Genomic DNA, 14,960 nt, shown 5'->3' with positions numbered 1-14,960 from the left:
TTTCTGCTTAGACTAATGCCGGAGTTCAGTTACCAAACTATTCTGCGGAATAGCCTTAAGTTTCAATTAGATGCTCCTCCCTTTTTTCTCCTATTGTGGTTACTGCTCTTTTTTCCCGTCTTCTTTGTGCTTCTTTGAGCAACTGCAATTATATAAGTGCCACACACTTGGGTTGTGTCATAACCGCAGAGATAAAAAAAAAAAAAAAAGTGCCATGCTACAGTATCTAGCAACACGAGGGAGTTACGGTATCCGAATACTGATAAGATGCTTCTTTTTATATAGAAGATATAACAACGCCTGGAGAGGCTGTAAGTAAAAAGTCCAAGCCGTAAAAGAGATGTGATGTGCCCATCTCAACATCAGCTGGGTGTGGAAGGGTGTTTGTGGTGAATCAGCTGCTCAATAAGTTACTTGTCACACCTCTGGCACTCTATTTGCGGTCTATGTGCTAAGCGCCATAATGAGATATTTGGGCTAGAAATTGTCGACACTGCGCGTTCTTCGGCTGCCTCCCCCGACTGTTTGTCATGTTCCCGGGTGAGGGTGAAGACTGGATGAAGAGCAGGAACGCATGCAAACTGAGGGGGTTATCTAGGGTCGTCTGCCATTGGGTTTTAATCTCTGCTGAGAGTCTCCGGTGTCTGCAGTTAGTAGATTTTTATGCCCGACAGGGCAGACGCTCAGACAAACAGGCCCACGCATGACTGCAGTGCCCTGCTCTTCCCTCACAGCTCTCTCTATCAGGCCGTACATGGCCATCTGGGAAGGAAAGGCTCAACACTGTGACGTAAAATAAAGTAGCAAATCATCATGCAATTTAAATAAAAACCCACAGTGCCGTGCAAAAGCATTCATAACTCTTCAGCTGTTTCCCACTTTGGGGACCCAAACTATAATGTATTTAAATGTGATTTAAATAGATAAACAAATGATGCACTGAGAAGTTTGCTGTTCATTTTTATTCAGCTCAGTTTATTCTAATCCCTCTAAATGAAACCAGTTGTCTCAAAAATGTATCTAAGGAATAAAGAACCGACCTGTGTATAATTTCATCTCTCTTTAACTGTAATGTGAAGGCCTCAGAGGCTGCAAGAACATCAGTGTACAAAGAGCATTGTAAAGGAACACCGCTGTCAAGGCTGTGGAGAACTTCTGCACAGGAAGCTCATACGCAGTACCTAAAGGTTTTAATATCTAATGAAGCCCTGATCTATCCTTCATCAAAACTGGAGAAGAGGGTGAAAACCTACCAAGATAAGGCTTGGAAGATTTCCAAGAAGAAGCCATAGTTGAATAGGCCATAAAAAGTCTGTTTCAGTTTGCCACAAGTAAAGGAGGTGAAACCGCAAACATGTGGAAATAGCTCCTGAAAGATCACTTTTTAGCTGGGATGCTTTAGATCAACTAGGACAGGCGAAGTTGGTCTTAGTTAATGGGAAGATGAAGCTAATGACGGTAGAATCCTGCTAGAACAAAAATATTCAAGGCTGCAAAAGACTCCAGACGTAAACAACTAATATGCAATAAAATTAGGTTTGATTCTTTTTTTTTTTTTATCTCATGTTGGCCTAATTTAGAACAACACCTATTTTCTGAGTTCCTGACTAATCCATTGTAGTTCCTCTCTACAGTAACAGAACCACCCCATCTTTTTTTGGGCCATATTTTGTCTGTGCCCCCCTGTTAGACAGAGCGGTATTTGTAGTTGTTGAAAGGTGGCGGTTGGTGCCTGTGTATGAAGAGATGAAAAGCCCAGATAGACGCGTCCATGATGAAGAAGAAAAGGTGGCTTGAATAGAGCTGATTGAACAGCCAGTTGACCTGAGCCAGACTGATAGGCATCACTTAGACCTTATTTGTGTGCATATCTGTGTGCATGTGAGTATATGTATCTGTGTGTATTGTGACTGATCCCAGTGCATGCAGTAGACAGCTGTAGACTTATTTGGTCTGCAGTCATGCTACAGTTGTTCACATATAATAACCTATACAGTACTGGTGTAATGGCAGTAATAGTCTGCCCTTATGTGCTTATCAGCACCATCCACGCATAACTTAACCATCTCACACACACACATGTACTCGGGCTGATATAATTCAGCCACTTGCACGCAATCACCAGCCCTAAAGAGGCAGGGCGTAGCAGAGAGCCGTATAGCCCAAACATCTGCAGTGAATTCCTGCTCTGGTCCTTTGGGTCCGTCTCCGTTAGGTTCCCACTGAGATCACATCTGAATCTAAATGCTTAATGTCTCTCCAGCCTTTACCCCCAGGCTAAGCTGAAAGGGCAGCCCCTCCTAATGGAGCTCTGATTTTGTTAAAGCTTCAATTATCTCCCTTTACCTCTCAACCGGGGTCCATTAGCGGGATAGATTGTACCTGGGGTCCATCTCCAGTCACCGAATACGAAACTGTCAAGAATGATGGAGCGCATGAGCTGAGCAGGCTCCAGGAAATGCCATTACACCACCTCCACCATCACTGTACCTTGTTTGTAATGTAGATGAGTGGTGTAGCTTAAGCTGCAGTAACTGCCGAAGATGAAGTATCGGCTTGAGAAGAAAGCTGGATGTGAATTATGTGAGACCCGTTGTCGGGAAAGCAAATACAAGTGAAAGCCAATCCCAGTTTTGAATTAGAAAGTTAGAACCAAAACTCTGGACAACTTTTAAACGTCCACTATTTACTACCAGGATTCATTTTCGTTAACAAAGTTAGTAAATTCAGCCTTATATATTCTGTTTGGATATTTATCAAACCATTGTGTTTCTTTCCTTTGTAGACGAGCTCACCTGCGGCTGTGCTTGGAGAGGTTGAAGGCCCTCATACCTCTGGGACCCGACTGCAGCCGCCACACCACCCTGGGCCTACTCAATAAAGCCAAAGCACACATAAAGGTGCAGACAGTTTTAAAGAGAACTGCTCTTTATTCCTTTTCCTTCAACTTGTTTATCTTTGGTCTCCACAAAAATTTGTTTAGCTGTTAGTCATTTTGATATAATTGACCAGCACAAGTCTGCGGCTGCCTTCCTCCAACTGTTGGACAACTACTGTCACCGAGGGCCGACAGTCATCATCATAGGTGTGACTCTGCTCCAATGCAGCTGGTTTACCTCCTCACCATGTCGCTGCATTCTGCTGTATCGAACCATGGATTCTTCTTAAAGAAAGAGAATGGTGGCCCCTGAGGAATAACCTTGGTTCCCCTGATCAAAAGCATCCCAGGGGAACTCTGTCTATTTAGGATAATAAACCAGTGCCTCAGCCCAAACCCCTGATAGGGCCCTCAATGCAATTCCAAATTTCAAGTCAAAAGTGTTATTAAGATATAACTTTATGATATAGCTTATTAACTTAATAACATTAAATTAAGTGTAATATCTAAGCTTATTACATTTAACTTTTTAACTTAGCATATTAACTAAGCTTATTAACTTTTAACGTGGCTTATTAATTTTTTAACTTGGCTTATTTACTTTTTAATTTAGCTTATTAACTTATTAACTTAGCTTATTAACTTTCTAACTTAGCTTCCTAACTTTTAATTTAGATTATTAAGATTTTCACTTAGCTCATTTACTTTTTAACTTGGCTTATTAACGTTAAACATGGCTTATTTACTTTTTAACTTATTAACTTTTTAACTTATCTTATAAACTTTTTAACATGGCCTATTAAGTTTTTAACTTAGATTATTAACTTTAAACATGGCTTATTTACTTTTTAACTTAGCTTATTAACTTTTTAACTTAGCTTCCTAACTTTTAATTTAGATTATTAAGATTTTCACTTTGCTCATTTACTTTTTAACTTGGCCTATTAACGTTAAACATGGCTCATTTACTTTTTAACTTAGCTTATTAACTTTTTAACTTAGCTTCCTAACTTTTAATTTAGATTATTAAGATTTTCACTTTGCTCATTTACTTTTTAACTTGGCCTATTAACGTTAAACATGGCTCATTTACTTTTTAACTTAGCTTATTAACTTTTTAACTTATTAACTTTTTAACATAGCTGGCTAATTTTTAACTTAGATTATTAACATTTTCCCATAGCTTATTAACTTTTTAACATGGCTTATGAACTTTTACAAATAGCCTACTAAGTTTTTAATTTTATTAACAGTAGGTAACATATAACACACAGTATTAGTAACTGGATAACTGTTTAAATTCTATGAAACAGCTTTAGAACAGAGGTGGACCTTGCAGACCCTGCAGACCACATTTGTCCTCACCATTTTTGCTTGTTTGGAAAGCTGTGTTTACATCCAAGTTGCCAAAAACTGGTCATTTGGATGATAAAGGTTTAACTTTTCGTTCTAGCAGATCACAATGACCAGTTTTCTCAGCCCTGCTGAAGTAAAACATCTTTACAGAACCCCACCATGTTTCGCCATGCAGACGGTGTGCTCATGGTGAGGAACAAGTTAGCCTTGCATTTAGCAAATAAACAGAAAGTTGGGATTTGCTCTCATCTAACCAAAGTATATACTTCCACAAATTGTGGTTGTGATTTGACAAGAATGTGGAAATGTCCACAGGGTGAATATGCAGTTTTGCAACTGTTGCTATAACAATAGGGCACCAGCATTTGCCTGTGGTTTGTCTCTTCTGTCCATGTGACCTCTCTCGAGTTATCGCTAATACGTGTTCGTTATGAAGTCTGGCATGGTCTGATTGTTATCACATAATGTAATGCAGAAAGGTGGCCGGGGCTCATTTATCATCAGTTTGCTGGAAAGGTGTCCATGTCTGTAAAAGCTGGATTAATGACTATGCGGTTAAATCCCTACAGAGTTGTTTAAAGTATCTGGATAAAGTTGTACTCTGGTAAAACATCATGTCTGCCTCAGATGAAGTGGTCTGTATGTGAAAACGTTGGCTGGGAGTGCTAACACGTGACACAGGGGGGTTGGGGAGGGTTAGTAGTATAAAGCCAATATCGTTGTTCTCCAGCGACAACACTCTGCACCTCGGCTGCTGTCAACTGCATAGCTTATTGATGGCCTTTTGTTTTGCTCTGTCACTAGGAGTCACGCTTGTTAGTGTGGGCCACTGTGACATCAGGCTGTTAGGTTAGAGCACAGCACTGCTGTGTCAGGCACGGCTGTGGCCCCTGCTTGTATCGTAATGGGGATAGGGCTGCATGTGAGAGCGTCACAGCATTAAAACCAGGATGGATGGATGGATGCTGTAACTGGTAGTTGGGAGATATTTGTATGGTATCTTATAGTTTGCAGTTTCGCATCTCCACATCTCCTTTTGTGGAAAAAGTCGTTTCCCCAGCTGTTAACACCTGACCTCACTGTCTGTGTTTTGGCTGCTACTTTTCCTCTTTCGCTGTTTTTCTTCTCTGTTTCCCCTCTGGTTTGTCTTTCTATATGTGCACTTTAACTGCTAATTTTCTGATGGCGGTAATTGCTGATTCGTCATCTTTTAGTTTGCTGCCAACCAGTTTGTTTCACAACCAGTCTGAAATCATCCATTTGTTGCAGCCGCATAGTCTCAATCATACAATGTTTACAAAAACAAACTCTCTTCTTTGAGTTCACTTATTAAATAAAATACCAACTTAGAAAGTATTATTTCAAACCTTCTCTCTCTTTCTTATCTTTTTCTTTCTTTCTTTATTTCTTTCTTGCTTTTTTTAAAAACAACTCTTAAAAAAAAGGAAACAGAAGTTATGAATAAAAAGAAGCAAAAATAAGTATAAACATATACTTACTCCTTTTTACAAAACAGAAATAAATATCTAAATCTCAAAGTTCAAAAGACAAGAGAAGATGCTGTTTAACAAATGTAAATCTACGTAACTCCTTAAAAAGTGCTCATGGTTAAAAGAGAATATCCACTAGCCTAAAGTTGGTCATATCAACAGTGTCACGACCGAGCAAAGATTTTAAAATAACTGAAACTGTGGTAAAGCAGGAAGGAGTGAGGTCTCAGATGTATCTAGTCATCCCAGACAACGTGGAAAGTAAAATAGTTAATATAAAATGTATGAAGGTTTATAGAATCAAGCCACACTGGGTTTTCCATGGCTTCCCATTTTGTGATGCACGCTTTCATGTTGAAAAGCGTTTATTACGGCTCTTAAAATGACAGAATGAAGTCAGCTTTCCAAAGCATCCAGGTCTGTTATGTCTAAAGTGCGTCTCATTATTTTTGTTTTATTCATCATATTTAACAATTGTTGGTTTCTGTAGAAAACAAAGGTTAAAAATTGAAGGTCCAGACATCCCAGTCAATCTCTAGATGGTTAGTTAATGCTTACTCATTAATAAGAAAATGAGTAGAGAAGAAGTCTTGGAGTTGTTAGTCCCCAATAATGGTTAAATATGTTTACTTTGAGTTTCCAGAATCCTGCATGCAGAGGTGAGTGAACCCTCAGCAATGCAAAGACAAGGTCTGTGTAGGATACCGTCATATTGGTTGCTTGATGATATATTTGAGTTGGCTTTTCCCTACATCGCAACAAAAACTCCATTGTAGATCTAAGTGTGTTTGCTTCAAAGTCAGATGCCCTGTAAGGAGTGGAGCTGTTATCTTCTATTACATGAAAGCATTGCAATAACAGACTGTAGAGACCGTTGATGGGGGTGTTAGGAGAGCTCAGGAACAGGTGTCACAGCCTTCACTGTCTGTGAGCACCTAGGTAGCTTTCAGGGTTAGCTGCTGTTTGTTGGGCAGGTCGGTGCTGAGCTGCAGACGGGTTACGTGTCAAACCATCTTTGTTAGTTTCAACCTGCACCCTGCCTCTCTGGGTGGGGGCAGCAGTGCTTGATGCACGCTGGAAGAGCTGCAGCAAAGTCAATGCAAGTGGAATGGAGAGGAAGGAGAGCTAAAAGCTGATGACATTCTTGGCAGAAGCTGAACCCAACATGTGCTGTGCTTGGTGTGATGTTAGTTTGGGCCTGCAGGAAAGGATTTAAAGCTACCGTGGTTTAAAAAGAATCACTGCTATAATGTGCAGCAAGTTTTGCTGCAAAAGTCTACAAAAATTTTTATTTTTAAAAGAAGAACAAATCTGCATTGTGCTCAAATATAAAATAGTTTTTTATGATGATATAAAGAAAAGAAAAAAAAATATGACTATTACATATTGATGTCTGTAAATTTCAGATAATTATTGAACCTAAATATTGAACCTATTGTCCTTTCTGTTGATGGAATTGGCTGGCAAACTGCATGCCCTGTGGGTCAAGCTCTTGGCAGATGTTCCAAGTTTAAAGTGACTTCCAAACCTTTTAACTATTTCTTGCATCTTTGTCATCTTCAGAAACTTGAAGAGGCGGACAGGAAAAGTCAGTACCAGCTGGAGTCTCTGGAGCGCGAGCAGAGGCACCTACAGCGTCAGCTGGAGCTGCTGAGAGGAGGAAGTGTTGCTGCAGTCCAGAGCAGCCCAGGGGAGGGCGAGAGGATACGCATGGACAGCGTTGGCTCCACCCTCTGCTCCGACCGCTCGGACTCAGACCAAGGTGAGGACGCCTCACAGCATTGGGTCGGGCAAAAGTAACATTGAAAGTTGTGATGCTTGAGGTGACGACGTGTAAAAATGTGAAAGTAAATGTTTGATTTTTATTGCTGAAAATTTTTTTCATCACATTTTGCCCTCATTGAAAACATGGAATCTCTTTTTTAAGTGTTTTATTTTTAGCTTTGCTAAAGTTAAACTGCAACAATGACACAGGGAAGAAAATCCTCCGATTGAATGGGAGCAAAACCGGCCTTGTAGCCGTCATATAAAACAATATGTGATGTAGGAAAGCTACGTCCCCGTAGAAACGTGCTGAGGATGATTAATAGGTAATACTGGACATTTATTTGTCCAATATTAATGCTTAATGACCCAAAACATACAGGTTTCCAGTGGTGCTTGATACCTGAGCACATTCATTTTTGTAAACAGAACCGCTGTTTGAAGAACGAACAAGAATTCAAGAAACCAAAACATGAAATCTATAATGTATAAAAGCAAAGGACTGATCCTTAATCATGTTATTAGGTAAAACATTTTCCTTCAGGCAAATATCTGATGACTGGAAAATAAATTCTATCCTTACATTAAGAGCTAATTACAAGGTCATGACTTTGGTTTTCTGTCTAGCAGACGTTATGATAGTGGAACATGGTTTTTAGGTTTCATTTTAACTGCGTCAAACAGCAGGAATAAACACCCAGCCATAGCGTTGAATGACATTAGAATATTTTTTTAAACTTCTCTGCTCTTTTTCTGCAGAAGAGATCGAGGTGGACGTAGAAAGCACCGAGTTCTCCCATGGAGAGCTCGACGGCGTGAGCACAGCCAGCACCAGCGACCTGGACGACCACAGCAGCCTGCAGAGCATGGCCAGCGACGAGGGCTACTCCTCCTGCAGTGTCAAAATCGCCTTCTCCTCCTAAAGCCTCCGCCGCCAGCAACCACCAGCCCTGCCAAACCCAGCCGCTCACCCAACCGGCCACGGCATCGCCTACGGTGACGGCGCTCCCCCTACCAACCTACGCTCCGAGCCTTTTCGTTATGCCGCGTGCGCTCTTTCCCCTGCTGGAGGAGCTACAGTGAGACATGCTCCTCCCGACACCGTCTCCTCTGGCACTGAAAAACTGCTCTAAATTCACATAAAGGGAGATCAGAGACTTCACACACACAAGTCTTCTGGATTTTTAAACCCATGACAAAAAAAAAGTGTAATTGATTGAAGTGTTGATTTTCAAAAGATGCACAACCCCTGATTTTACTTAAAATGCACTTAAATTTTTATAATAGTGAAATTATTCAATTGTTTTTTTTTTTTTTTTAGTTCCTTAATATGAGTGTGTGTTGAGCTGAAGTTAACTCATTCAAACAGTCTGGCGTTAAACCAGGGTTTGTTTTACGGCGGAGGGGGGGGGGGGGGGGATTTCTGCCATATCGACGCTGCTTGGCCCTAAAAGACAACGAATAGAATAAAAATGGCCCTGCAGAGCTAAACGTCATCCCCGTTTTATCGTTTGTCTCTGCTCGACACCATGGAGGCTCAAATCAACAAAATCGGTGCTATCAGGGAAGCAGAGCAGATACAGTACCATACGGAGCGTCCTCTGCGTGTCGACCAATCACAGAGGAAAACCCGCAAAAAAAAAAAAGAGCATTCCTACCGAATGTTGGTTCTTAGTGCAGTTTCTACGAGTGGAAATCGTAACTTTGTGCGAATGTGTTGTTTTGGTTCCTTAACTCCTCAATAAGCAGCTACGACAAGCCATCCAGCACTTGCCTACTTTGCAGCTGTCAGTATAATAAGGCACAATCCTAGACCAGATAAAAACACACACAAAAAAAGCAGCAGCAACAAGGGAAAATAAACCCAAACGGCTTTAAAGTTTGGAACAGACGTCCGTCCTATTTCCAGCAGTAAGAAGCAATAACTCCCGCAGTTCTTTTTTCTTTTTTTTTTTCCTCCTCCTTCTGTGTGACCGTCCCCAAAAATAAACAAAAAAATAAATTAAAGCAATTATTTATTTTTTTGTACATACAAATAGCTAAATAAATTAAATTTTAAAAAAGACTTTAAAAAAAGATAGAGCTCATTGATAGAAGTATCACCTGTTTTGCTATTCGACTTGTGTTTATGGTGCATTTTAAACTAAATTTTATCTGCAATATTTTCCTTTCTGTTCCAAGTGATTGCCACCTACTTAGTTCCCACCCTGACGTGGAGCATCATCGATTTGTGATGGAAAACAAAACAAAAAGCAGCTCTCTGTTCTTAAAGGATGCAGTTCTTGTGCAGCACAGTTTTATTTTATTTATTGTACTGTTTTTACATTTTATTTCTTAATATTCCTTGTACATGTGGCATTCCTCGGGTGGGTCAGGCGTTCTGAAGGAGAACGGGTTGTATGATGTCAATAATCTCCAACCAAACCTTCGCTGGCTTTAAGAATTGCACTCCAACCATAGTTGTCTTTAAGCTTAAAATTTCCATCCAATCATTTTCATCTGAAAGGAAAGAGGAGAACTGCCACAAGTTTTAAATATTTATTTCTCAGTCCCCTAAAAAGTGTTTGCAATACGGGGAAAAGTTCACTTATTTTGGTTCTGTCTTATTTTACTCACTCTTCCTCATTCCTTATTTTAAGAATTGTATATTTTATGAATTGTTGTTAAGCTGATTTCTTTGTCTTTAAAGGTAATGAGGATTTTAAGGAATAAAGAAAATAAATGTAGCCATTTTGTTTATTATTATTATTATTTTTCTGATGTTTTATTGTATGGACACTTGAAATGTACTCTGGCCCCTAAGCTGCTCCTAGTGCTGAGCCTCACCTGTCTGGAGTCGGCAGCCTTGTCCAGAACTGTCTCTGTCCCCGAGCAGCATATCGTCCTGGTTTTATTCTGCTCCGAGGGTGCACTTGTTTCTGCACGAGGCTCGCTTACAGCCTAGACTTTTCTGGCAAATTCTGAGCCAGCTACTACACAATGAAAGGGGGTCTAAAAAAAAATCCACTCTCCTCTATTATGAGGGTTGTAGTCTCTATCAGACTCGTGGTCTAGTTGGCTAAATGTCTTACATTTAAATCCATTTGTGGATTTCATGAAAATGATGACCACAAAAAGAACAAACCTTTGGTTTCTCTCTGAAGGATGTCACTAAGGTGTGAAGGATGACATGTGAGCTCCTCTGCAGAGCTCTGTCGAGGTTGTTGGACTTGGCACTGATTCAGAAAGTCACCGCTTTTGGTGCTTTGTTATAAAAAAAATGCCAAAAACACCTCAGAACACCTCAGTGTCCTCTCTCTCTATCTCTCTCTCTCTGAGGGACAGTTTACATTTACCTCCCCCTTTTAATTTAATGACTTCCATTTAAGTGTTGCTTTACTGTTTTTATTTTTTTCCTTCATATGTTGATTTTCTGAACCTGCACTGCTTGCAGAAGGGCCCCATGGTTGACGTCTCTCCTCGTTCAACATGCCATTTTCCTGCACAGATTTTAGTAAATGTTAAATTTGGAGATGCACCAGGAAATAAAACCTGATGATTTTTGAGCAGTTGCTCAACTGAAAGAAGTTGATATTTTAAACACATGCAAATGTGTTTTGTTTGTTTTCTTTAAAGACCAAGCATCAGCAAACTTTCCTGATTATGGATCCGTTTGCACACAACTTTCCAAGCCGTCTAGAGATCATTTATCGTAGAATAACTGGGCTGCACCAGTGTAGTTCAAAATTTGCTCTGAGTAAGCTGAGCTTGATTATCAGTTTTGTGCAGACTGTTCCTTGATCAGCAAATTGGCAGGTCTGAAAAAAAGTTTCTGGCTATTCTGCATATTTTCAAGCATATCTTCACAAAAAAACAAAAAATCCCCTTAGTGTTTAAGCCCAAGTTCAGCCGCTTGGCATGATCAGGGTGTGAGGTCACAGCCAATGGACGCCCACTTCAAAGAGCAGTGCAGGAAAGAGCCTCCTGTTGTTGTGAACCTGTGGCCATTCTTTGTAAAACATGCACTCCGGTGATGATGATGATGAGGAGGAGGATTCTATAGTTGTGTATGTTGAACATGCAATACCAACAATAAAGCCACCAAGATTTTCAACCCTAAAGGACTGAAATGAGCTGTTCATACCACAAAATGTCTCTCTCCTGAATGTACTGTAAAGAAATGACTTACACTAAGATGAATAAAGTTTGTGACTTTAACACATCTTGTATTAAAACTCTTTAAGAGGGGTTATATTTGTCAAATCTGAACTTTTATTTCAATTGTTATTCAGGAGGTCTCATGAAAAATTATGGTTTTGCACAAAGTTACTAAAGGAAATCATAAAAACATTTCAGGTGCCTGTTATGCTTTCATTTATAAGCATGAAACATTTTATAGCAGATCAGGCTTTTAACCAAGCTTGGCAGGAAATTTGACTATTTTTCAGTGGGATTGGTGCAAAAAAAGATTTTAATTATAGACTAAAACATACTCGATTCTGTTAAATTATAAATAGGTCTTAGATAAGCTCAAATAATAATTGATTAGAATAAGCAAGCATGGCAAAAACTATCCAGAAAGAAGTAAAAATTCTTAAATTAAGTTAATTTAGCCTTAAGTTTAGTAGGTAAATCAGATGATTTGCAAATGGAAAGAGTATTTCTACTCTTTAAATAAGAAAATTAGATATTATTCACTTGAAATAAGACAATACAATTACTTTCTCTTATTGAGATTTCATTTTTTTTGTAGTGAGGCATTTCATTGGTTTATTTCTGTTATCTTTAGAGAGCTGCAGTAAGCCAGGTTTGCAGGAGATGGTGCCATAGTTGTCCGGGCATTTATTTCAAAGCTAGGTTCTTTAAATCCACTACAAAAATTAAACAAAATGATCAAGTTTAAGAGCGCAAAGATATAAAAGCATCATATATCCTCTTTGTAATTTTATTCCACCATGTTGAATTTATTTTTGTAGAAATACTTTGATTCTCAACCAAGAATTTGGGGCGACTTGTAGCTTTTTATGGGTCAGAAGCTAAAAGGTTTGGGAACCTCTGGTGTGCAGAGAGATCAGAGAATTGAGATTGACACTTTGTTGTCCTTTAGCCAATATTATTTCAAATTTAGTGCCGTGTTTTCAACCTAATGTTCTCTCCTCATAATGCCATCTAGAATAGAAAAAATATATCCTTTATTGTCCTATATTGGGAAATTTTAGGGGCAGCAGCAAGTGAAAAATGTTAGGAAGCAGATAAACACAGAGGTTAAAAAGAAATCTTTTTTGATATCACACAAAAAGTGGTGTGTTTGATGTAAATTAATATAACACAGTGAATGAGTTTGTTCAGGTCAACTGATATCTGCCTCACTTAAAGGCAGAGATGGCAAAAGTACTCACTTTCCGTACTTGAGTAAAAGTACAGATACTTGTGTTAAAAAATACTCTGGTAAAAGTGGAAGTACTGATTAAACTTCTTTACTCAAGTAAAAGTAACAAAGTACAGGCTTGTAAATTTACTTAAAGTATAAAAGTAAAAGTAGAAACCACTTTTTTCATGCCGTTGCCTACATTTTAAATGGATGTCTGCCAATAGGACTAGATCTCCGTTGTGTTCATTTTCAATCATCTCGTCGTCCATGCTACTATGCTAACGCCACCGCCACCAAGCTGCAATGATTTGCCGCGAATGAATATCGCCGAATCTGTCCATTCATCTTGTAGTGGTGCGTCAAATGCAACGTAGATTCCCATCGAATTAGATTGAATTTGGTATTGATGACGTAAAAAATAATAACGGTAACTCCATTGAAATGATTCAAAACTAAAGTAACGAGCCAATTTTTTTAAATGTAAGGAGTAGAAAGTACAGATATTTGTGTAAAAATGTAGAGAGTAGAAGTAAAAAGTCGCCATAAAAATAAGTAGTAAAGTAAAGTAAAAATATCAGAAAAATCTACTTGAGTACAGTAACGAAGTATTTGTACTTAGTTACTTCCCATCTCTGCTTAAAGGGAATGTTTTCTCATCTTTCCGATGAGTTGCTTTTAAAAAAAGGCCTGCATTTCTTTTCATTCCTATCAACCAAAAAAGAGTAGCTGTAAAAGTTCTTCAGTTACACATATTTTTAAAATAATTTCCATGGATAGCTGGAAATGTAGCATTCATAGGTGGGAGCCCAAATAAAGAATAAATACATTTCAATCTGAAAAACTCACATGAAGAGAAAAGACAATTAGAAGAAATTCATTGATACAATTACTTTGTCTTTTGGTGCTCAGACCTCGACGGGAAACACAGCACATAATTCTGATAGATATGCATGAACAGGGGTAAAGAACAGGGCTGTTTCCCCTCCAGGCCTGAAACTGGTGGTGGAGTGGAGATAGATGAAGTTGGTCAGTCTGTAGACTGCTGGTTAGTGAGACGGTATGCTTATGGGTAGATCCAGTGGACTGCGTTAGCTGATACTAGAGCTTTACTCAGGGACCTGGAAGATGGAAGTCCAGTTGGATAACACAGGTTGAAAGAACCTGTCCATGATGAGCAAGCATGAAGTGACAGTGGAGAGAAAAAACTCACAATTAGGAAGAAACCTCTGGCAGAATCAGGCTCAACATGGCGGTCTTCTGCCAAACCGGTTGAGATGAGACAGGGAACGCAGTAAGAGTCCAGGAGGAATGACACTCTGATGTAGCTTTAGCTACAAAGGTCGAGGAGGGGTGGAGGTGGGTTGAAACGGTGTCATCTCAATGAAATCACAGAGCATTCGCCACCTGCGCACAGGAGCAGACAGGTGCATATCGAAGGCCTTTTAAGATGAACGTTGAATGCCAATTGGCTCTCGTAGAGGTGTGGTTCAAAGCTGATAGGCTGTGTCGCAGGTGGATATAGGAGAGCAATCAGTTTCTTCAGCCCAACTTCCGCCTAGGCTCCATTAATTATTCATACTTCAAGTTTCTTTTTTTAAAATCTAAGATTAAAATAATGTTATTTAGGCACGATGCTGATGCTTTCAGACTGAGCCAAGAGGCAGCTGATCCTTCAGGTCTGGTGACTTAGCTGGATCATAGCCTGGTTATCAGCTCATTTAGCTCATGCAGCAAAAAAGTCTTCAAAGTTTGAGTTGCAAGGTTCAGTTATTAACTCGACATTAACTAAGATGTAAATATGCCTTCATGAGAGAAAAACCGGAAACTGCTTTAGTTCTAAATGAATAAACATTAAGATGCTGTGGTCTAATGTTTCAGCTCTGTGATATAAAAGCTTTGATGACTGTGTTCTATTGTTTATTAGAAAACCGTGCTTGGAAATGTTATTTGCAAACATTTGCATTGTTTTTGCTTTTATGTGTTTTTCTAAAAAGAAATAAAAGAAATTACAGCTTGATATGAACTGAAATATCAATGCAGGAAAAGTCTACAGTAGTTTCCTGCTTATAGTAGTTTTCTGTCTAAGTTTGTTTTAACTCAGAATAGATTCAGAGCATATTAG

General features: G+C 39.2%; 1 protein-coding gene across 2 annotated transcripts in view; it reads left to right on the top strand.

Moving 5' to 3' along the window:
• Window positions 1–11,685, top strand: part of mxi1 (max interactor 1, dimerization protein) — a 49,676-nt gene extending 37,991 nt beyond the window's left edge. For both annotated transcript variants that reach the window (XM_038291245.1, XM_038291254.1), the window contains exons 4-6: window positions 2,786–2,900; window positions 7,288–7,486; window positions 8,248–11,685. In XM_038291245.1, the coding sequence (XP_038147173.1) occupies window positions 2,786–2,900; window positions 7,288–7,486; window positions 8,248–8,411 (478 nt within the window). In that variant the 3' untranslated portion in view covers window positions 8,412–11,685. The remainder of the gene's footprint in view (window positions 1–2,785; window positions 2,901–7,287; window positions 7,487–8,247) is intronic.
• Window positions 11,686–14,960: the final 3,275 nt, after the last annotated feature.

Source organism: Cyprinodon tularosa, unplaced genomic scaffold (assembly GCF_016077235.1).
Source record: "Cyprinodon tularosa strain WSP-4 unplaced genomic scaffold, ASM1607723v1 ctg108, whole genome shotgun sequence".
Classification (NCBI taxonomy): domain Eukaryota; kingdom Metazoa; phylum Chordata; class Actinopteri; order Cyprinodontiformes; family Cyprinodontidae; genus Cyprinodon; species Cyprinodon tularosa.
This window is presented reverse-complemented; position numbering and strand designations above follow the sequence as displayed.